At 42.5% G+C, this 25,020-nt stretch overlaps 1 protein-coding gene across 1 annotated transcript in view; it reads left to right on the forward strand.

Annotated features, from left to right (window-relative positions):
- The window catches only part of brf1b (BRF1 RNA polymerase III transcription initiation factor subunit b), a 454,941-nt gene that overhangs the window by 205,509 nt on the left and 224,412 nt on the right, over nucleotides 1-25,020 (forward strand). Inside the window, exon 5 of the mRNA XM_059960793.1 lies at nucleotides 17,954-18,026. Within this exon, the coding sequence (XP_059816776.1) occupies nucleotides 17,954-18,026 (73 nt within the window). The remainder of the gene's footprint in view (nucleotides 1-17,953; nucleotides 18,027-25,020) is intronic.

Here is a 25,020-nt window from a genome sequence, read left to right on the forward strand (position 1 = left end):
GCATACTTTTTCATGTTTACATAAATGTCGGGCATAGCATTCCATGTTTCGAACACAAGTTTGTCCGGTTTTGGAAGGTTTTCAATATCACTCCATTTGTGATTCTGAGCAAGAACGGCCTTCTGACGGGCAACATCTTCAAGGTCTGCTGTCAAGCGTCTAAACTTGGACACCCATATGTCTTTGTCGGCTATGTCGGCCAGTTCCATCTCAAGATCAGGTTGACTCACACCTGCCAATGCAGTCGTATTCAGTAGGGAAGGATCGATGCTTAAGGGAGTGACCGGGAAGGATAATGTGTTTTTTTCCTCTCTGAACTCACAGAAGCGTTTCCCAAACGATGTTTGCATTGCGATGATTGCAGAATGTAAATACTCCGAAATTATCATGTCGTGACCTTGTTTGAACTCTCTCAAATTGGGGAAGTGAGACAAAGTGCCTTTCTGTAAATCTCTGGCAAGCACTGTCAACTTGCGCTCGAATGCCAAAACATCCTCCAACATGTGCAGGGCTGTGCGTCCTTTCCCCTGAAGAGCTGTGTTCAGCGTGTTCAGGTGCGCTGTCATGTCTACCATGAAGTGTAGCTTTTCCAGCCACTCTGGCTGTTCCAGCTCAGGAAAGGTGAGCCCTTTGCTGCCCAGGAAAGTTTTCACTTCTTCCAGACACGCGACAAAGCGTTTCAGCACCTCCCCTTTGGACAGCCACCGGACTTTGTTGTGCAGCAGGAGATCAGAATATGCGCTTTCCATTTCGTCCAGTAACAAACGGAATTGACGGTGATTTAAACTTTTTGCCATTATTTTATTGACAATCTGAATGACAACATCCATTACTTCTGTGCATTCCGGAGGAAATGTTTGAGCGCACAGTGCCTCTTGGTGCAAGATGCAGTGAAAAGTCAGCAGCTTTCTGTCCAGCGACTTCTGCAGTAAAGCCACAAATCCCTTGTGCGTTCCCATCATATTCGGAGCCCCATCAGTAGCTACTGACACCAGATGGGTGGTCTTTATTCCTTTGGCTCTTAAACAATTCAAGACAGCCTCACAGATGTCCTCCCCCCGTGTTTGGTCTTTTAGAGGTATCAACTCAATCAGTTCTTCCTGTGGCCCGGCAGAGTTTACATACCGGCAGAACAACGCTATTTGTTCAATATCACCTTTGTCTTTAGACTCGTCACAGGCAATCGAGTAGGCCACAGCTGAATTGATGTCTTTAATTTGCTGTCTTGTGATGTCTTCTGCCATTTTTATGGTTCTGTCTTTGACAGTCTTTGCAGAGAGGGGCATATCCCTGATTTTCTGCACAATTTCACTCTTGTTTTTAAAGTCCGTGAATAGATGTTCTGAAATCTTAATGAAAGATTCTTTTATATATTCACCATCTGTAAACTGCTTCCCGTGCCTGACTATTTCCTGAGCGGCAATATAACTGGCGTATGTCGTTGATTTTCCAGACTTCATCCATTTCTGGAAATGATTTTTGCTCAGATCAACCTTCCGCATCAGTTCCGAAACGGCTTTTTTTCTCTCATCTCCATCCGGATATTTTTGAGCAAAGGCTGCGTGTTTACTCTGGAAATGCCTTGCGACATTTGACTTTTTGTTGTTTGCTAGTTTCTCATTGCATATTAAGCATACCGGTAAACCAGTCTCGTCAACAGTGAAAGCAAATGAATCTGTCCACGTATCATTAAACGTTCTGTTTTCTTCAGTCACTTTTCTTTTTTTAGAATTCTCCATAGTTGGCTTACCTCGGATCGAAAAATTAAAGAAATCGCGCACTGGCGGGTGTCAGGTATTGGCAGTGGTAACGTATATTAATAGCGATAAAAACACGTTGTAGCGGTGTGCTCACGCAGTCAGTAAACTGCAGTCGAATAACTTTATTCGAACTAAACAGCCTTGCTTTTAAGCCTCCCTCAACCCAGCCCCCATGGACGCAGATGCTGCAAAAGACGCGTACTCACAAACCCCCGTAGGCTATCTCCCTTAGCCGGAATGCTGGCTAATTGTGAGCCGTTTCGGATGTGCCAGGAAATGTGTCGCCACACTTAGATTGTACAAGATCACCATAATCTTCAAATTTAGAATTACATTTCAAAAGCTAACAAACTAACATAAAATACATTTTAATTAAATACTGACCAATTATTTCCCAAAGCCACAGGGAGCCGCAGCACAGAGGTGAAAGAGCCACAAATGGCTCGGGAGCCGCAGGTTGCCGACCCCCGGTGTAGTGGGAGAGAGGAATGTGGCTTATTTGTCTGTTGTTGTTTTGTCACTTGTCTTCTGTGTTTTTATCACATATAAAGCAGTAATAGCATTTTACTGTTTACTTTTTAACTTGTGTTGTAAAACACAAATATTTGTTAGTTTATTTCTGGTTATATTACTTTATTGTTTGTGAGTTATATGTTCTGTGTTGTGCACCTTGGTCCGGAGGAACATTGTTTTGTTTGGTGGTATGTATGTATATGGTTGTGTGATAATAAATTTAATCTTGAACATGGTGGACATGCTTTATTGGTGCCAGAATGTGGGCTGCTCCCAAAGCACCCTCAGATGTGTTGGTTGTTAATATAAGTGATACACTTTACTGTATGTTTTAAATCAGAATCTTATTTGAGTGTGGTGGTGCTGTTGAATGTCAAGAGGTGATATTTGCACTCACTCTTGCTGGAGAAGTTGGTTGCTGTGGCAAGAATGCTATTTGCTACTGAGCCATGGCTTATTGTACTCCAGGGTTCAGTACCTGCAGGCACAGGCTTCTTCATCATCTGAACTGCAGGGATATGCTGTTAGAAACCCTGGAGAGTTCCTGAATTACATCTCACCGATATGACACACTGCAGCTATGGGCCACCAGTGCTGCAGGAAGTGAAAATTTCAGCTGCTCAGTAGGCTAACTTAAACTTATTGGCCCACCTCCATCAAAGGCAGCCACTCCACTTCCGGTGAGAACATGCCCTTTAGATTCCCTTTAAATCCTATTTCTGCCGAATGGTTTGCAGCTGTTGAGAGCTAAATTAGGTTGCTATTTGTTTGCATTTTGAGTTGACCAAGTGCATTTGTAAATTCTGCGTGGGTGCAGCTGGTGCCCAGTTTATTTTTGACTTTCCAGCTGCTCCTCCTGAGTGAGCAGCTCATATACTGTCCCCATATCAGCAGGATTATTTTCCCTTTTTTATACTTTCTGTTTATATATACATACACACAAACACACCCTGCAGTCTATTTGACAGCTCTTCCGTGGGCGTTGGTGAACCTATAGAAATTCATGGCACAAAAAGAAGTCTTTGGTCTCATTGTGAATCCTGATCAAAATAGAACCAGCTCTCGGTGCATAGCTCTGTGTGTTATGGGAGATCAAATGTTCATAGATACATTTTGAAAGGTGATGATTTCTGTATCCTCCTCATAGAACTTTACAGCACAGTACAAGCCCTTCAGCCCATGATGTTGTGCCAAACTCTTAACCTACTCTGAGATCAATCTAATCCTTCCCTCCTACATAACCCTACATTTTTCTTTCATCCATGTGCCTGTCTAAGAGTGCCTTAAATGTCCCTAATGTATTTATCTCTACCAAGCACCCATCACTCTATGTTTAAAAAATAAATCATATATCTGACATCCCCCTACACGTTTCTCTAATTATGCTCCTGGTATTAGCCATATCTGCGCTGGGCATCCATTCAATGCTGCTTATTTCTTATACACCTCTATCAGTTCTCCTCTTGTTCTCCTTCTGTCCAAAGAGAAAAGCTGTAGCTTGCTCAACCTATCCTCTAGTCCAGGCAACAACCTTGTAAATCTCCTCCGCACCTTCTCTAAAGCTTCAACATCCTTCCTATAATGAGGTGAGGAGAAATAAATCAGTACTCCCAAGTATGCCCTAACCAGAGTCAGGGCATTGAATATAGAAGGTGGCATGATAGTGTAGCAGTTATCTTAACACTGCTATACGCTCACAACTCACTAACTCTAACCCATACGTCTTTGGATTGTGGGAAGAAACTCAAGACTGCTGTAACAGGGAGAATGTACAAAATCCTTTCAGACAACGGTGGGAATTGAACCCCGATCTTACATCTAGCATTGAAAACTGTTACGTTAGCTGCTATAATACTGTGTTGCCAATGATGATGCCCAGTCTGCTGGGCATTTTCTGCAGCTCTGAACTCCATTTTCACAAGTCCCTTTTTCTTATTTTCCTCTTTCTGGTGTATTTATCAAGCAGATGGCTTTTTCAACATGGCAGTCCTGGCACCGCCCTATCAGAGCTGTTCCCTCCCTCCCATCATCCAGGCACATTGCAACTTCAGACTAACTTGTTTCATCACTTTTCCAGTTCTGATAAGGGCCTTTCACATGAGCCGTAAGCTCTGTTTCTTTCTCCACATATGCTGCCTGACCTGCTGAGCATTTGCCGACATTGTAGTCCTCTTGTTGACTTGATACAACTTAGTATTTCTTCAGTACATTACTGTTCATTTTAATCCTTTGGTTGGACTGTAATGTGTTTGGATCTCATTCTAGAGGTGTATTACCATATATTTTCAGACAGAGCTCTGAATCAAAATCAGAATAAGGTTTATTATCACTGAAATGAAATTTGTTGTTTTGAAGCAACAATACATTATATAAAAAATAACTATAATTACAATAAGAATGTATAAAAATTACATTAAGAGTGCAAAAAGAGTGAAACGTAGTGAGGTAGTGTTCATGGATTCATGGTGCATTCAGAAATCTGATTCTAGAGGGGATAAAGCTCTTCTTAAAAATATTGAGTGTGTGTCTTCAGTCTCCTGTACCTCCTCCCTGATGGTAATAAGACAAAAGGCATGGTCCTGGATGGTGAGGGTCCTTCACGATGGATACTGCCTTCTTGAGGCATCATCTTTGAAGATGTCCTTGATGGTAGTTGGCTCAAATTCAAGTTTATTGTCATTCAACTTGTACACATGTATACTGCCAAACGAAAGAACATTCCTCCTACTAAATTGCACAACATAGTACATATAATTCACACACAATGTGTAAAGTAATATTACCACAAATAAATTAACAAATAATAAAGTGCTTTAATGATGTAAGTTAAAAAATAAATAGTATGATGCTCCTGGCATTTAACATGTCATGAGGCGTGGGCTGGTGGCAGGGAGTTAAGTCATCTCACAGCCTCAGTGAAGAAGCTGTTTCCAATAAAAGTTCTCTTAATGCAATATCTCTTGCCTGATGGTAGGGGTCAAAGAAATTATTGGACAGATGGGAAGGATCATTGATAATGCTAAGGGCTCTACATACACAGCACACTGTATAAATATGTCTGAATAGTAGAGGAGAGACCACAGTGTTCGATGGTTTTTTCGGTGGTCCAATCAAATTGAGCGAGAGTTCCATGAATGAGATTTGAAAAAGGAGTGTCTGTGAGCTTTTGTTGTTTTTCCAGTGGCTGAATCAAATCAAGAGCGAGAGAGGAGGCAACTCATGTGAAATTTGCTTTCAATCAAATGCACATTAGTAAGAGCAAATAAAAATAAGACAGGGACAAGTGGAGTGGCCATTGTGTGAGTGTAGCATTGGGGATTCTTTGGCTCATCAGGCTTTGACAAGAATAGGCTTGCGCAAGCTAAATACCTGGTAACTTTCTCATTCATTCTTTGTCTGTTAGTGCAGTGAGAATGATTCTAGGGGCTAAGTTGTGTTCTTTGTGTGAGATGTGGAAATTCTGGGAGACCTCCAGCCTCCCAGATAATCACATCTGCACCAGGTGCACTGAGCTGCCACTCCTCAGAGAACATGTTAAGGAAATGGAGCTGCATCTCCATAGCCTTTGGCTCATGTAGGAAACTGAGGAGGGGATAGACAGGAGCTACAGGAAGGTTGTCACCCCTAGGCTGCAGGAGGCAGGTATCTGGGTGACTGTAAGGAGAGGGGAAGCAACCAGTGTGATGTACCCCTGTGGCCATTCCTTTCAAGAATAAGTATGCTATTTTGGATACTGTTGTGGGAGGGGTGGTGAGCCATCCAGAAGGAAGTCACAGCAATCAGGTCTCTGGCACTGAGTCTGGCATAGTGACTCAGAAGGCACAGGGGGAGAAGGGACCTGCAGAAGTGATAAGGGATTCTGTAGATAGGGGAGTAGATGCTAGTTTCCGTGGATGTGATAGAGACACCCAGGGGGTATATTGCAGGGTCAGTAACTTCTCGGATGGGGTCCACAACATTCTAAAGGGGGAGGGGGAGCATTCAAAAGTCTTGGTACATATTGGCATTAATGACATGGGTATGAAAAGGGAGGAGGTGCTGAAGAGAGAATTTAGGGTGCTCAATAGAAAGCTAAAATGCAGGACCTCCAGGGTAGTATTCTCCAGATTGTTGACTATTTCACACAACAGTGAGGGTAAGAATAGAATGATTTGGCAGATAAATGCATGATTGTAAAATTGGTGCTGGAGCAGGGTTTCAGATTTCTGAATCATTGTGATCTCTTCTGGGAAAGGTATGACTTGTACAAAAAGGACAGGTTACACCTGAACCCAAAGGGGACCAGAATCCTTCTGGGCAGGTTTGCTAGATCTGTTGGGAAGGGTTTAAACTAATTTGGCAAGGAGATGAAACTGAGTGATGGGGCTGAGGATGGGCCAGTTGGTGTACAGGCAGTGTAGTGAGACTGTCGGGAAGAACAGGCAGAGGACGAGATGCAGTGTAACGAACAAAATTGAAAAGGGGGATGACTACAGGACTGAAGATTTTGTCTTTTCCTTAAGGGAAGATCTTGCCTGACGAACCTGTTGGAATTCTTTGAAGAAGTAACAAGCAGATTGACGAAGCATTTGTTTCCTTGGATTTTTAGGAGAACTGTGACAAGGTGTTACACACGAGGCTGCTTAGCAAGATAAGAGCCCGTGGTATTATAGGAAAGATGCATGGATAGAACATTGGCTGATTGGCAGGAGACAAAGGTGGAATTGAAGGAAACCTTTTCTGATTGGTTGCTGGTGAATAGTGGTGATCCACTGATTCTTCTGTATCACCTAGTGGTGATACAAGGATAGTAGTTACTCAGCCGTGATCTCAAAATGGCGGTGCAGGCTCGAAGGACCGAATGGTCTACTTCTGCGTCTATTGTCTATTTATATATAGTATGTCAGTTATTTGGATGACAGAATTATTGGCTTTGTTGCCAAGTGTACGGACAAATGACAAGGTGGAAGGACAAGTAGTGTTAAGGAAGCATGGAGCTTATAGAAGGACCTAGATAAATTAGGATAATGGGGAGCGAAGTGGCAGATGGAATACAGTGTCAGGAATTGTATGGTCATGCACTTTGGTAGAACGAACAAAAGCGTAGACTATTTTCTAACAAGGGAGAAAATTCCAAAATCCTTGGTGCAAAGGGGTTGGGAGTCCTTGTGCAGGACTCTCTCAAGGTTAACTTGAAGTTTGAGTCAGTAGCAAAGAAGGGAAATGTAATGTTAGCATTCATTTTGAGAGGACTAGAATATCAAAACAAGAATGTAATGCTGAGGCACCTCACTTGAGAGTATTGTGAGCAGTGTTGGGCCCCTTAGCTAAGAAAGGATGTGCTTACATTGGAGAGAGTTCAAAGAAGGTTTATAAAAATGATTTTAAGTGATGAAGAATTTATCATGTGAGGAGCGTTTGATGGCTCTGGGCCTGTATTCGCTGGAATTTAAAACAATGAGGCGGATCTCAGTGAAACCTATCGAATGTTGAATGGCCAAGATAGGGTGGATGTAGAGAGAATGTTTTTGTAGTGGGAGAGTCTTTAGTGCAAAGGGCACAACCTCAGAATAGAGGGACGTCCATTTAGAATGGAGATGAGGAGGAATTTCTTCTGCCAGAGGGTGGCAAATCCAGAATTTTTTGCCACAGGCAGCTGTGGAGGCCAGGTCATTTGGGTGTATTTAAGACAGAGGTTGATAGTTTCTTGATAAGTCAGGGTGTGAAAGGTTACTGGGCGAAGGCAGGAGGATGGGGTTAGGAGGGAAATGGATCAGCCTTGAACAAATGGTGGAGCAAACTTCATAGGCCGAATTGCCTAATTCTGCACCTATGTCTTCTCTTATGATCCTTTCTGCAGTTCTCACTATCCTCGCAATCCTCTGTAGAGACTTGCGGTCTGATGACTTGCAATTGCTGTATCAGACAGTGATGCAGCTGGTCAGAATCAAAATCAGGTTTAATATTACCAGCATACGTTGAGAATTTTTTTTACTTTGTGGCAGCAGTACAATGCAATACGTAACAATAGAAAAAATGTGAATTACAAAGTACACACACAAAATGCTAGTGGAACACAGCAGGTCCTGACAAAGGGTCTCGGCCCGAAATGTCAACAGTACTTCACCTTATAGATGCTGCCTGGCCTGCTGTGTTCCACCAGCATTTTGTGTGTGTTGTTTGAATTTCCAGTATCTGCAGATTTCCTCGTGTTTGAATTACAAAGTATATGTGTATGTGTGTATATAGAAACACACACACACACACACACACACACACACACACACACACACAATATTTAAATTAAATAAGTAGTGCAAAAATAAATATTAAAATGTAGTGAGGTGGTATTCATGGGTTCAACGATCTTTCAGAAATTGTATAGTACAGGGGAAGAAGCTGTTTCTGAATCTTTGAGCGCATGCCTTCAGGCTTCCGTACCTCCTTCCTGAAGGTAGCAATAGCTCTTTGAAGATGTCCTGGATACTACAGAGGCTAGTGCCCATGGTGGAGCTGACTAATCTTACAATTCTCTGCAGCTTATTTTGATCTTGTGCAGTAGCCCCCACCCCCCCCCCCCCCCCATACCAGAAGGTGATGCAGCCATGGTACATCTGCAGGAATTTTGAGTGTTTTCGTGACATACAAAATCTCCTCAAACTCCTAATAAAGTATAGCCGCGGGCTTGCTGCCTTTATAGCTACGTCAGTATATTGGATCCAGGTTAGGTCTTCGGAGATATTGCCACACAAGAACTTGGAATTGCTCACTCTTTCAGCTTCTGATCCCTCTAAGGACTGGTGTGTGTTCCCTTGTGTTATCTCTTCTGAAGTCCACAATCAGTTCTTTGGTCCTACTGATATTGAGTACAAGGAGTACAGGAGGAATGGAAACATGGTAGCCCCTATTGACATTAATGGATCTGGGGTTGAGAGAGTGAACAGCTTTAAGTTCCTCAGCATAAATATTACCGAGGATCTCACACGATCTGTACTTAACAGCTGTGCGGTAAAAAAGGCACAACACCTCTTTCACCTCAGAGAGATGAAGAAGTTTGATATGGGCCGTCAAATCCTAAGAACTTTTTATAGGGGCACGATTGAGAGCATCCTGACTGGCTGCACCACTGCCTGCTATGGGAACTGTACTTCCCTCAATCTCTGAACTCTGCAGAGAGTGGTGCAGACAACCCAGTGCATCTGTAGGTGTGAACTCGCCACTATTCAGGACATTTACAAAGACAGGTGTGTAAAAAGGGCCCGGAGGATCACTGGGGACCTGAGTCACCCCAACCACAGACTGTTCCAGCTGCTTCCATTTGGGAAATGATATTGCAGCATAAAAGCCAGGACCAACAGGCTCTAGGACAGCTTCTTCCACCAGGCCATCAGACTACTTAATCCATGCTTAGGCAACTGTATTTTTATGTTCTTTTGATTGTTCTGTTGTGCATACTACTTATTATAAGTTACTATAAATTGCACATTGCACATTTAAATGGAGAAATAATGTAAAGATTTTTACTCATGTATATGAAAGATGTAAGAAATAAAGTCAATTCAATTCAAAGTTGTTGCTGTGACATCACTCAACTAGCTGGAATATCTCAGTCCTGTATGCCCTCTTGTCAGCATCTGAGATTCTGCTAACAAAGCTTTTAGCATCAACAAATTTATAGATGGGATTTGAGCTGTGCCTAGCCTCACAGTCATGGGCTTAGAGAGCAGAGCAGAAGGCTAAGCACACATCCCTGAGATGCACCAGTATTGATCAGCAAGGTGGAGGTGTTATTACCAATCCATACAGATTGTGGTTTTCCAGTTAGGAGGTCGAGGATCCAGTTACATAGGCCCAGGTTCTGGAGTTTTTTGATCAGAGCTATAGGAATGATGGTGTTAAATTCTGAGTTGTAGTCAATAGGCAGCATCCTGACATAAGCATTTGTATTTTATTGTCCAGTGATCCAAGACCGCATGGAGACCTAATGAGATCGTGTCTGCCATAGACCTATTGTGGCAATAGCCAAACTGGGTCCAGGTCCTTGTTGAGGCAGGAATTGATTCTAGCCATGACCAACCTCTCAAAGCACTTCATTGCCGTAGATGTGAGTGCTATTGGATGGTAGTCATTGAGGCACCTCACCCTGCTCTTCGTGTGCAGTAGTATGATTATTGACCTTTTGAAGCAGGTCAGAACTTCTGACTGTAGCAATGAGGGGTTGAAAATGTGGCATTGTGTACAGGGTACTTTTGATGGTTCTCCTGTAAAAATTGGTTAGAATGGGAAGCCAGGAGCCTTGCTACAATCTACATTCCTTGGAGTTGAAAAGAATGAGGGGATAACCATTTAACCTGAGATTCTAAGGGCAGATGTTTCCACCTGTGGGAAATCTTCAACAAAGGGACAGAGTTATAAGAGGTCAACTGTTTAAAACAAAGATGCGTAGGAATTCATTGTCACAGATCATGGCCAATCTCAGGACTTCTCTTCCCCAGAGGGTTATAAAGGTCAAATTATTGGGAGTTTTTACAGAAGAGTTCGAAAGATCAGAGCTGTCGGGAACTGGCATAGAATAAGAGTCTGGGGCAGATCAGCAATGATGATATTGGATGGCAAAAAAAGCAGAATACTAAAGACCATAAAACAAGAACTGCATTAGGCCACTTAGGCTATTGAGTCTGCTCTGCCATTCTGTCATTGCTCCTGCCTTTTCCCATCTTCTCCCTGTGACCTTTGACACCCTTATTAATCAAGAATCCATCGACTTTTGTTTTAAATTTACCCATTGAATTGGCCTCCACAGATTCAACACCCTCTGGCTAACAAAATTCCTTCATCATCTCTATGCTAAATGGACTTTCCTGTATTCTGAATCTGTGCCCTCTGGTCTTAGGCTCTCCTAACATTGGAAATATCCTCTCCACATCCACTCTACCTAGCTAGGCCTTCCAATATTTGGTAGGTTTCAATGAGATCCTCCTTTAATTCTTCTTAAGTACAGGCCTAGAGCCATCAAAGGCTTTCATTCCTCGGATCATTCTCCAGAATCTTCTCTGGACCCTTTCCAATGTCTGCTCCTCCTTTCTTAGATATAGGGCCAAAAACTGATCACAATACTCCTAACATGATCTGACAAATGTCTTATAAAGTCTTAGCTTTTATATTGCAGCCCTCTTGAAATGAATGCTGACATTCCATTTGCCTTCCTTACCATTGACTCAACCTGCAAAATAACCTTTAGGTTATCCGGCACTTGGACTGCCAAGTCCCTTTGCCCTTCTGATTTCTAAATTTGCTGCCCATTTAGAAAATAGTCTACACCTTTATTCCTTCTATCATAATGCATGACCATATACTTCCCTACACTGTTTTCCATCTGCCACTCTTTGCCCTGTCACGTACCCTGTGACTGGTTAAAGAACCAGCAGAAATGGAAAACACATTGGAGTCTGGTATTACTAATAACTAATAATGTTTATTAGTAACTACGCAATACAGTACTATAAGTGCAGACATATCAAATAGGTTAGCAATGATATATATCTATACACCCCCCCCCCCCCCCCAGGCTCTTCCAAACCCAGGGGTGAAGGGATACAGTCTTATGATGATGAAAAGAGTTCAGTTCAGTTTGAGGTAGTTATTTAAGTAACGTTGGAGTGAGAGGTGAGAGATGAGCTGATGCCGTCGACCTTCCCATTGTCTTCCGAAATCCTGTTGTGGTCACCAACTATGATCATAACACGTACGACTGTTCTTCAGTGATTATCACCCAGGTGAAGGTGGACACACAAATAATTTCCCACCGGTTGAACCTTTTCACACTGCCAGGGCCACTGATTGATTTCCCCGAATCGTTCCTCCAAAAACTCCTCCCTCCTGTGGGTGCAACAAAGATCGTTCAGTGTCTGAAACTGCGTGTCTGTGTTTCCCAGCGGACCTGGTTTTCATCTCCACATGTTGGACACCAGCTGACAACCAACCTGCTCCGTCCTCCTCTCTCTGCAAGAACTTTGCAAGCAGGCAAGTGTCCTTGGGAAGGTAAACAACTTATAGAGAAACCATAACACCAATCTTTCAAGCAGTTTCTTTCTCTCTCTCTTTCTCTCTCTCTCACTGCATTGGACGCCTCCCCCTCTCTTAATAGCAGCACAGTTCATAGGGTCAATTCTGGACCCCATCGCAAACTCGGGTCATTTTGGGTCACAGCCCATTCTCCTAATCTGTCCAAGTTGTTCTGTAGACTCCCTGCTTCCTAAACAGTGCTTTTCTCTCCACCTATCGTCATATCACCTGCAAAGCTTGAGGTGCCGAGTGGCCTCCTGCTACTTTCTTGTGATGAGTATAGGAGCAAAAAACTACTGCAGGCCGGTGGAGCTGGAATGTGGCGTCAAGGTTAATTCAGATCAGGCTTGAATATATTAAATACTGAAGTAAATGTGAGGGGCTAGTGACCTGTTGATGCTGCTAATTTTTATGTTAGTATATCCTTGGATAATTAAGCAATCTAGGTGTGTAGTTGTCACAATATTAAGCTTAGTTTTATTTAGAAGCAAGCAACATCTGTGCCATACCAGTGCAAGGGAATGACAATTTTCAGCTAAGGTCCAATCATTTGAGATTCATAGAACTTTACAGCAGAGTACATGCCTTTCAGCCCAGGATGTTGTGCTGACTTTTTAACCTTCTCTGAGATCAATCTAACCTTCACCACCCCATCTGCCTACTACCCTATCTTTCTGATACACCGTATGTCCTTGGATGTTAAGCTCCCAATGGAAGTCATCCTTTAGCCAAGTTTCAAAGATGGCTGCAGAGTCGTACTTGTCAATCTGTAGCTGAATTTCAAGATCGTCCATTTTATATCCTATCTCAGAGTCTCTTAAATGCCCCTAATGTATCTGCTTCACCACCACCCTGGCAGCATGTTTAAAGGCTAATTTATACTTCTGCGTAGTAGCCTATGCCACAGCCTTCGTAAGTGGCCTGCGCCGCTGTGAGCATTTATACCTGTGCGTTGGTGTGTCTGCGTCGCTCTGCAATTCACTGCTAAGACGCTAGTTGGCGGTGGGGTTTCTATTGCCAACTGAGCGCATCATGTTGGAATTGGAGCTAATAAATGTTGAACAAGGGTTACTTTTATTGAAATGACTGCAACACAGAAAAGAGAGAAGACGTCGGATGAGATGGTATGTACGACCATTGAATGGATTGAGGCAGAAGGAGGGTGAATTTTTTGTGCTTGTCCGGCCACTGAGAGACGTGGATGAGGAAATGCATTTCAAATATATTTGGATGTCAGCAGGTAGATTTGATGATTGGCCTCCAACCATTTATTTCGCATCAGTGTATGCACAGTATGCCTACAGACAGGAGGAAATGCGATGCTACCAAGCGGACCGATAACAGTTGTTGCGGTATGCGTTGCCGCGACGCACAGCTACATTTTTGGAGAGGTGCGCGTCAGGCTATGGTGTAGGGTACAGTGTAGGTTACACGGCTTCGCTGTACCTATGGCGTTTATTTGACACAGAAGTATAAATCAGCCTTAACGCATCCACCACTCTGTGTAAAAGACCTAGTTACAAGGAAAAGTTTGTAACACTTTGCAGTTACCTGGTTTTCTGTATTAATTATTCATAAAATGTGGTCTGATCTTCATCTAAGTCACAATAATAGACAAACACAATCTGCCTGAACTAATAACTCACAAACAATTGTACTTTGCACATCATTATTGAATACATTATTTAATCAGTCACAGTCCAGGATGGAAGAGGTATGTGAATCCTTCTATTTAATAACTGATAGAACCTCCTTTAGCAGCAATAGCCTTTATCAGATGTTTTCTGTGGCTGCTGATCAGACTTGCACAATGGCAAGGAGAAATTTTAGACCATTCCTCCATACAAAACTGTTTTAATTCATTAATATTTCTGGAATACCTTGTGTGAACAGCCCTCTTCAGGTAATACCACAGCATCTCAGTTGGGTTAAGGTGTGGACTCTTACGGCCATTCCAATACCAAAATATTCTTCTTTTTAAACCATTCTGTTGTTGTTTTACTCTTGTGTTTTGATCATTGCCTCGTTGCATCATCCAACTACTATTGAGCTTCAGTGACAGACCTCTACCTTGATATTCTCCTGTAACATGTCTTGATTCAATTTTGAATTCATTGTTCCCTCAATGACTGCAAGCTGCCCAAGGCCTGAGGTAGCAAAGCAGCCCCAAATCATGATGTTCCTTCCACCGTGCTTCACAGTTGAGATGAAGTTTTGGTGTTAATGTGCAGTGCCCTTTTTTTCTCTAAATGTGGCATTTCTGCCAAAAAGTTCAAATTCTGTCTCATCTGTCCTCAGATATTGTCCCAGAAGTGTTGTGGAATATCCAGGTGGGCTTTTGTAAACGTGAGACGTGCAACAATGTTTTTTTTGGAGAGCAGTGGTTTCCTTCCATGAATACCTTTCCTGTTCAGTGTTTTCTTTATAGTGGACATACGAACAGAGACTTTAGCAAGTTCTAGAGATTTCTGCAGGTCTTTTGGTGTTACCCTTGGGTTCTTTTTCATCTACTTCAGCATTGCACACTGTGCTCTTAGTGTGATCTTTGCAAGGCGCCTGCACTTAGGGAGAGTAGCAAGAGTACTGAATTTCCTCCATTTGTAGACTTTTTCTGTTTCTGTGGACTGATGAACACTCAGGTCTTTAGAAATGCTTTGGTAGCCTCTTCCAGCTTCATACATCTCTACCATTCTTGTTCTAAGATCCTCTGAAAGTTTTTTTGATCAAGGCATGGTGCACATAAGCAGATCTTCCTTGAGAAGAACAGGCTCTGTAAGTAACCTGACTTTGTGTGCCTTTTTTACAGGACAGGGCACCTCTACAACCCACACCTCCAATCTCATGTCATTGATTGGAACACCTGATACCAAATAGGTTTTGTAGAAGGCATTACCTCATTCACATACTTCTTTTAAATCTAGACTGTGATTTTTTAAATGGTATACTCAGTATTGATGAAAAGTACTGTGTGTTATTAGTTTAGGTAGATTGTGTTTGTCTATTACTGTGACTTAGATGAAGATCAGACCACATCTTATAAGTCATTAATGGAAAAGACCAGGCAATTACAAAGGGTTCACAAACTTTTTCTTGCAACTCTACCTCTGACATTTCCCCTATATTTTCCTCCAAGAACCTTAATGTTATGTCCCCTGGTTTTAGCCATTTTTACTCTATGAAAGTATCCCTGGCTATCCACTCAATCTATGCCTTTTTTCATCTTATACACTTCAATTTAACCTCAACCAATCTGTTAAATAAGCAGGTTCAACTTCATCTGCTGAGTTCCTCCAGCAGTTTTTTGTGTGCTCCTAGAGATTCCATGGCAATCGTCTTGCATTTCCTCCACCAGTCTTTTTGGTGTCACTGCTGACCCGAAACTTAACTGGATCAGTTGCTTAAGTGGTTTGGCTACTAGACAGAGACTGAGTATCCTGTGCAAAGTAGCTTACCTCCTTATATTCCCCAGGGTTTTTCCCTGGTCTGCAAGCTAAGTTCAAGTTTACCATTGTCACAGCCATACACACCAAGGATATAAATGACATGAAAATTAACTTTTTGCAGTACTTTACAAAATGAAGACAAACATACGGCACATATCAGGAAAGGAAAGCCATGGGATGCCCTTTGTACTTTTTGCTGAGGGGTTTTGTTTGGGCTGCATGTTGGTCAGAGCAAGCTGTCCAGCACCATCCAGACCCGTCCTTCCTTCCACTGCTGCAGAATCAGAATCAGGTTTATTATCACTGATAAATGCCATGACACTTGTTGTTTTGCAGCAGCAGTACAGTGTAAGACGAAAATTACAATGTTACAGTGAGAAATATATATTAAAAATCATGCAAAAAGAGAGTGGTATAGTGATATAATGTTGTTATTCATGAACCATTCAGAAATCTGATGATGAAGGAGATAAATCATTGAGTGCTCATCTTCAGGCTCCTTTACCTCCCCCCTGATGGTAGTAATGGGAAGAGGAACCTAGGGGGCGAGGCTTTTTCATTACAGACGTGTCTTTTTGAGGCATTGCTTATGAAGATAGCCTTGATGATGGGCAAGGTTATACCCTGATGGACCTGGCTGAGTTTACAAGCCTTTGCAGGTTTTTCCACTCCTTTGCAATGTCTCCAATATACTAAATGATGATGCAAGCAATCAAAATGCTCTCTGTGTTACATCTGTAGAATTTGTTACAGTCTTTGGTGACGTACCCAAATCTCCTCAAATTAATGCCTCCTTCATAATTGAATTAATATGTTAGGCACAGGATAGATCTTGTGAAATGTTGAAGTCCAGGAACTTGAAACTGACACCTCAATGAGGACCGGTGTGTGTTCTGCCTACTTCTCCTTCCTGAAAGCCACAATCAATTGCATGGTCTTGCAGATATTTTCAAGATGCACTAAGCAGTCTGTCAAAGGCTTCAACGTCACCTCTCACTTGAAGTAGATGGGCAGGAACTGCATGGGAGGATCACCATTTCCAGATTGTCCTCCAAAATGTGCATCATCCTGACTGTGGAGCTATGTGACTATGTCCCTCTGTGGCAACACTGGGTACTCCTTCAATGGGAGAGCTTATCTAGGAAATTTAGGCCTCTGTAACATTGGCCTTGCCAGCAATGACTAAATATTATGTGACTTAGCAATACTTTCTGTCACAGAAATACTTACAAAAATTGTATCTGTCTTTTTCTCAGAAGTGCTAAAGTTAGAGGGGTGGTGGTGGGCACTGTACTTGTAAAAGAGCTAGGCACTGAACAGAGTAGAAATGCTGCCATTGCAGATTCCTGTGTTCTTATTTTCTGCTCCATTTAATGTCTTTATTGTACTTTGATGGCTTTATGCCAAAGTTACCATGGTGGTTTCTATGGTAACAGACTTGAGAACCAAGTCAGAGTGTTTCAAGGGTGAAGAAATCTGCATGGTTTCTTTAGGGGGTGATGAATTGGAAAGGTATGATGGAGGAGGCCTTCATTTCTGTTCCCTGTCCCCTGTTAGAACACAATGCAGAACAGTACTGAAATATGTTTAATGAAGCAACTAGTTTGAACTAAGTTATTAGAGGAGGTTCAATCTGTAATCTAAAGAAAGGAGAAGGTGGATGGGGAGAAGCCTGTTGGAAGCAAGTGGGGATTTTATGGTTTAGCTGTATGTTGGTAGATCTTAAAACAGCAGCAGTAACCTACACGTAGAATTTTGGCCTGAGTTCATCTTTTAGAGCCATAAAATAATATAGTAAAGATTACAGTCCATTTAGCCTAGCCAATCTAAGCTGTCCATGGTGCCTCCCCAGCTGGTCCCTGTTTTCTGCATTTAACTCATATCCCTCTAAGCCCTGGCCCTTCATGTACCTGTTAAGTGCTTCTCAAATGATACTGTTGTACCTGCCTCAAGCACTTCAACTGGCAGCTCGTTTCATAACTTTTCTGAAAGTACAAGAAGATAATTGAACATTCATCAAAATGAAATTGAGATAAAGGCCTGCTGTGTCCTGGCTCGAAACATCGATTTTTTTTTTCCCCACTCCATAGACGCTACCTGCTCTGCTGAGTTCTTCCGGCGTTTTCTGTGTGTTGCTGAGATGTTTAAAATGTTTTTGAAGCTTGCTTATATGTTCTTAAAACTTTCTTTCAGGTGAATGTCTATGTACTGGGAAAGACCTTCCTTCTACTGGCCAGAGAGCTCTGCATCAATGCTCCAGCAATAGGTTTGTAAGCCATGATTCTTTTCACTAATGTGTGAGTGCACTGTTGATTTGTTTTTAAGCTAAGTATGTTAGCAAAGATGGCTTGCTTTATACACGTATGGAGGACTGAACCTGTGTGCTGTGTCTGAGAAAACCAGAAGGGGAAGGGGCCGTTCTCTGGATGCTGTAAGCTGAATTGAATCAAACACAGGAATTAAAATGCTGTCTGCTGCTTCCTGAGAATTCCCTTTAACAGAACTGTGACAGTGTACCAAGCAACTAGCCCACTGTAAGGTAAGCTTGTGGTGCGCTGGAAGAACGTAGAACACTACAGCATAATACGCCCCCTTGGCCTACAATGTTGTGCTGACCTTTTGGACTATTCTGAGATCAATCTAGCTCTTCCTCCCTGTATAGCCCTCTACTTTTCTATCATCCCCAGGCCCATTGAAGAGTCTGTTAAATATCCCTAATGTATCTACCTCTATCACCACTGTAGCACTCACCACTCTGTGTACATTAAAAAAAGCTACTTCTGACACCCCCCCTATACTTTCCTCCAGTCATCATTAAATTATGCTCTTTTGTGTTAGTTGCTTCCACTCTGGGAAAAACTCTGTAGCAGTTCACTCTACTTATACTGCTATCATCATGTACACTTGTATAAAGTCATCTCTCGCCCTCGTCCTCTCCAAAGAGAAAAGCACCAGCTCACTCAATTCTGTTGTGATATGCTCTCTAATCCTGGAGGCATCCTGGTAATCTCTTCTGCACCCTCTCTCTGAGGAGTGTGAGGGATATAGATGAGAGGAAAGGTCAGTTATCTTCACCTTGGAGGATTTGAGAAGATGGAACTATATGCAGGTAAAGGTCAATAGTCTGGTGAAGATTCTTGGTTGAATGTAAAACCAAAAGTCCTAATTGCATGAGGAACAAATACTGTAATTTGAAACTGAACACCATTTCGGCTGCAGTTGGAGTATAGTGTGCAGTTTTGGTCACCACACAGAAAGAAGGACTTAATTATGCAAGGGAGGGTGCAGAAAAAAAAATTCACAAGGATGTTGCTAACATTGGAGGCTTGACTTGTAGGGAAAGGCTGAATCTTTATTCCCTGGAGTGTAGCTGGCTGAGTGGTGACTCCAGTACTATGGGTACACTTCCTTTTTCTGTGTATTGATTATAGCTTTGTACCTCCATCCACCTGGATTCTCCATTTCCTTTCTCTCTCTGCCCCTCTACCCAGTGTGCAGTATTATTCCTGCTTGTGCTTCTGTCGTCCCAGCAACCTTGCCAAAAGTACATGCCAGAAGCATGACATGTTTTGTTTGTAGTTTGTACCTGGAAGATGTTGGAGGAGGAGGGCTAGGCTGAATACTCTCTGTTGAATGTGATTTGTCTCTCTTTCTTGCTGTCTAGATTCTGACAGTTGAATTCATGCTGTCTGCAGTATCAGATCCTAATGTCACCACTCATCAAGCTGTGTAAATTCTCAGACGTACGTGTCCAACTTTGGACCTCACCATCCTTCTCAGTTTGATGCTACCTTGGTTGGGCTGTGATTCCACAGTATACATCTTTTGCCGTAGCATGATCTGCTCCTTGGTTAACATTATGTGGAAGATCCTGTTTGGTTTCTTTTTAGAAATAAAAATTAGCTATTTTTTGTTGCATTTCATTGAAACGCAGTGAAATGCGCCATTTCTGCCAACGGCCAACACAGTCCAAGGATGTGCTGGGGGCAGCCAGCAAGTGTCGTTGTGCTTCTTGCACCAACCTAGCACGATGACAACTTACTAACCCTATCCATAACTGTACACCTTTCAAATGCGGGAGGAAACCAGAGCACCCGGGGAATATCATTGGGAGAATGTGCAAACTTCTTACAGACAGCACTGTGAATTGAACCCCGATTGGTGATAGCTAGTGCTGCAAGCAGTAGATTAACCACTTCCTTTCTCCCCTCCTGATTCACCAAGGGACTGCTGAGAGCCAGTGCAATCTCAGTTGCTGTTCGACTGAAGTTAAGTAACAGCAGAGATTAGAAAATTGTGTACATCCTTTGGTTTGTCTACTAAATATAACATTAATCTACTCAAGCCCCACTAGGGCAGCATGTAACCTAGCGATTAGTGCAATGCTTCACAGCTCCAGTGATTGGGGTTCAATTCCCGCCATTGTCTTGTACGTTCTCCCTGTGACTGTGTGGATTTCCTCCAGGTGCTCCAGTTTTCTCCCACATTGCAAAGGCGTAAGAATTAGTAGGTTAGTTGGTCACATGGGTGTAATTAGGTGGCACGGGCTCTTTGGGCCAGAAGGCCTTGTTGCTGTGCTGTATTTCTGAATTAAAAATTAAATGTGTGGCCCGAGTGTTGGCTGGCTTATGTATCTGCTAAATACTAAAAGGTGTTGATCACCACATGGCTCTTTAAGGGAGAATGTATAGACAGTGCACTCTATCATCAAACATGTAAATAGTTAGATCAGCATTATTTATCACATGTACATTGAAATATACAGTGAAATGTGCTGTTTGCATCATCAACACAGTCAAGGATGTGCTGGGGGCAGCCCATAAATATTGCCATGCTCCTCGCACCAACGTGGCATGGCCACAACTTACTCATCCTAACCTGTGCGTCTTTGAAATGTCAGAAGAAACCCAGGTGGCATGGGAAGAACACTCAAAAATTCTTAAAGGCTGTGGTGTGAACCGTACCATGATCAGTGATTGTTTGTACTATAAATCAATTGTACTAATTGCTACTCCACTCTGCTGCATGTGGTTCTCAATACTTCAGTGTTTAAATGGTCCACTCTCCAGGAGTGCAAGACATAAACTAAACTTGATGCCATCTCAGTGTGTTTAATGTTGAGAAATCTCATATATTGAAGCTTGGGGATTAATAATAAAATATGTCAAAGTTGGCATGGCTTCTGTGAAGGGAAATCTTGCCTGACAAATCTGTTAGAGTTCTTTGAGGAAGTAACAAGCAGGATGGACAAAGGAAAGAGTGGATGTCATTTGCTTGGATTTTCAGAAGCTCTTTGTTAAGGTGTCACACATGAGGCTGCTTAACAAGATAAAATTCCATGGCATTACAGTAAAGATACTGGCAGGGATAGCAGAATGGCTGACAGGCAGGAGGCAGCGAGTGGGAATAAAAGGGGCCTTTTCTGGTGGTTAGTAGTGTTCCTCAAGGGTCAGTATTGGGACCTCTGCCTTTCACATTGTTTATCAATGACTTAGATAATGGAATTGATGGCTTTGTGGGAAAGTTTGTGGATGATATAAAGATAGGTGGAGGGGTAGGTAGTACTGAGAAAGCAATGTAATTTCAGCAGGACTTGGACAAATTGGAAGAATGGATAAAAAAGCGGCAGACGGTATACAGTGTTAGGAAATAAATGATAATGCATTTTGGTAAAAGGAACAATTGTGTGGACTATTATCTAAATAGAGAGAAGGTTCAAACATCAGAGATGCAGAGAGATTTAGGAGTCCTCATGCAAGATTCCCAGAAGGTTAATTTACAAGCCGAGTCTGTGGTAAAGAGGGCAAATGCAATGTTGGCATTTATTTCAAGGAGAATAGAATATAAAAACAAGGAGCTAATGCTGAGGCTTTATAAGACATTAGTCAGGCCACACTTGGAGTGTTGTCAACAGTTTTGAGTCCTGTATCTCAGAAAGGATGTGCTGTCATTGGAGTCAGTCCAGAGGAGGCTCCTGAGGATGATTCCGGGAATGAAGGGTTAGCACATAAGGAGGTTTTTCCTGTATTCACTGGAATTTTGAAGAATGTGGGAGGTTCTCATTAAAACCTACTGAATGTTGAAAGGACTAGATAAGGCTGGATGTGGAGAGGATAATTCCTATGGTGGGGGTATCCAGAATTAGAGGGCACAGTCTCAAAATTGAGGGCTGACCCTTTAGAACAGAGGTAAGGAGGAATTTGCTTAGCCAGAGAGTAGTAAATCAGTGGAATGTTCTCACAGGTTGCGGTGGAGGCCAAGTCTGTGGGTATATTTAAGGTAGAAGCTGATCATTTCCTGATTGGTCAGGGCATCAAAGGATATGGCGAGAAGATATGTTGAATGGGATCCAGTATCAGCTATGCTGGAATGGTGGAGCAGACTCGATGGGCTGGATGGCCTAATTCGGCTCCTGTGTCTTATGGTCTAAGGAATCCCAATAATACAGTGTGCAGTTTTTATGGTCAAACATGGGCAGATGTGACTGACTTGGATGGGATTCTCAGGAGGCGTGGATGAGTTGGGCTGAAAGGACCTGTTTGTGTGCTTTGTGATTATAACTGTAAAGGAATTCCATAGTTTTGGGTTGATGGTGTATTTTTCCCAGATAGAAATATGAAATACGAAAGTGCATTGGTGTAAGATGAGGGGTAAAGGTTTAAAGAGGTTTATGAAGCAATTTTACATCTACTGGTTCCTCTTTATCAACTCTGGTTGTTACTCCTTTAAAAACTAACTCATCAGCAGACATAAGAAACTGCAGATGCTGGAATCTGGAGTAATAAACATCTGCTGGAGGAAGTCAACGGGTTGAGCTTCATCTTCAGGCAGGCAGAAAGGAATTGTTGATGTTTCAGGTCAAATCCCTCTCAGGCTTAGTGCTGGGTTTCGATCTAACATATTGACAATTTCTCCCTCCGACACTGCTTGACCCACTGAGTTCCTCCAGCAGATTGTGTTTTGCCCTGAACCATCAGGCATTATTTCCCCCTTGAGAAGCTATGCTGACTCAGCCTTGTTATATTGCAACTTTTCAAGTGTTGCATTACTGTATTTGTTTCATAATGGGTTTTAACAGTTTTCAGGTAAAATATATTATGCAAATCAGCCTGTAATTATCTGCAGTCCTGATGAAGTCTTGGGCTGAAATGTTGACTGTTCACTCCCCTCCATAGATGCTGCCTGACCTGTTGATTTCCTGCAGCATTTTGTACTTGCTGCTGTAATTACCTGCTTATTGCTTCCTTCCCTTCAAATATTGGCAATTTTCCAAGTCTCTGGTCAATGGAGTTTTTGGGGAATTACAATCACAATATTTTTAGCCCTTTTTTTAGGATCTTGGAATGCAAGCCATCAGGATGTGAAGACTCATCATTCTTTAACACTTGCAAAATGCTGGAAGAACTCAGCAGGTCAGGCAGCATCTATAGAAAGGAATAAGCTGTTGACGTTTTGTCTGAGACCCTTCATCGGAACTGGAAAAGAAGAGGGGAGCAGCCAGAATAAGAAGGTGCAGGAGTAGGAGTACAAGCTAGAAGCTGATAGGTGAAGCCAGGTGGGGAGTGAAGTGAGAAGCTGGGAGATGATAGGTGGAAAAGGTAAATGGCTGAAGAAGAAAGAATCTGATAGGAGAGGCGAATGGACCAAGGGAGAAAGGGAAGGAGCGGGGCACCAGGGGGACATGATAGGCAGTTGAGAGGAGGTAAGAGGGGAGCCAGAGTGAGGAATGGAAGAAGAGGGAAGGGGAGAGCCGAAATTACCTAAAGTTAGAGAAATTGATGTTTGTGCTATCCAATTGGAATATGAGGCATTACTTCTCCAACCTGATAGTATGCTCATTGTGGTGGGAGAGGGGCCATGGACCTGCATGTTGGAATGGGGATTTGAATTAAAATGGTTGGTCACCAGGAAATCATGCTTGTGTCAGATGGAACAAAATTGCTTGACAATGCAGCCCTCAATCAACGTTGGGTCTCATCAATGTAGAGAAAGTCACACTGGATGCAGTAAGCAACCTCAACAGATTTGCAGGTGAAGTGTTGCCCTGCCTGGGAGGATTGTTGGGGGCCTGAAGGTTAGGTGAATGGGCAGGTATAGCAATCTTCCACTTGCAGGGATAACTGCCTGGAAGAAGATTAGTGGGGAAGGAAAAATGGACAAAGAATCACAAGTGAGAGTGGTCCCTGCAGAAAGTGTTTGGGGGGGTGGGAGGAAGTATAAGTGTCCTTGGTGGTCGGGTCTCATTGAAGATGCTGCAAGTTGCACAGGATGAAGCTCCAGAGTTGGGAGACAGATGGAGAAAGGGGAGAGATGTGTCAGAAATGGACCAAGTTAATTTAAGGGCAGGGTGGAAGTTGGAGGCTTGGTTGATGAAATTGACGAGCTCAGCATGGGTGCATGAATCAGCACCAATGCAACCAGTAGTGTAGTGCAGAAATACTTCAGAAGCATTATCAGAAAGGGTTGTTCTGTTCCACATAACCAATAAAAAGGTAGGCATAGCTGGGGCCTATGACTACAACTTGGATTTGGAGAAAGTGAAAGTAGCTGAAAGAGAAATTGCTGAGTGTGAGGACCAGTTAAACCAAATGGAGGACGGTTTTGGTGCAGGGAAACTTGTTAGATTGGTTCTCAAGAAAGAAGACAGCTTGAAAGCCTTCTTGATGAGAGATAAAAGTATATATAGGGACTGGACATGCATGGTGAAAATAATAATTTTCCTAATATTAATTCACTCATAATCCTACTTAAAGATTAGCTTTATTTGTCACATGCACATTGAAACATACAGTTTTTGCATCAACGACTAACGATCAGATGTGCTGGGGACAACCTGCCATGCAACTAGCAGCAACATAGCATGCCCACAACTCACCTAACCCTAACAAAACATCTTAGGAATGTGGGAGGAAACACAGAGTCACCCAAATAAACTCCTCACAGATAGTGGCAAGAATTTAACCTTGATCTTACAGCTTGCATTACGCGAACTGCTGTAGTTCTGTGCCCTCTCCCCTGTATTTTTTTCCCCAAATGGGATATCTAAGGCTCAAAGGACATAAGCTGCTTCAACCCGGTCCCCCTTGTAAACTTGTTTCTTCAGTACTAACTTGCACCCTGCCACTATCCAGGATATTTTGTAAGCTTATTAGACCACAGGTTGAGCTTTGGGCTTTGTAAATCCAATAATCAAATTTTTTGGTGTTATTGCAGAATACTTGCTGGTCCAGGCCAACAGGGTTGACACATCTGCTGCTGTT

The sequence above is a fragment of the Hypanus sabinus genome, chromosome 2, assembly GCF_030144855.1.
Source record: "Hypanus sabinus isolate sHypSab1 chromosome 2, sHypSab1.hap1, whole genome shotgun sequence".
Classification (NCBI taxonomy): Eukaryota; Metazoa; Chordata; class Chondrichthyes; order Myliobatiformes; family Dasyatidae; genus Hypanus; species Hypanus sabinus.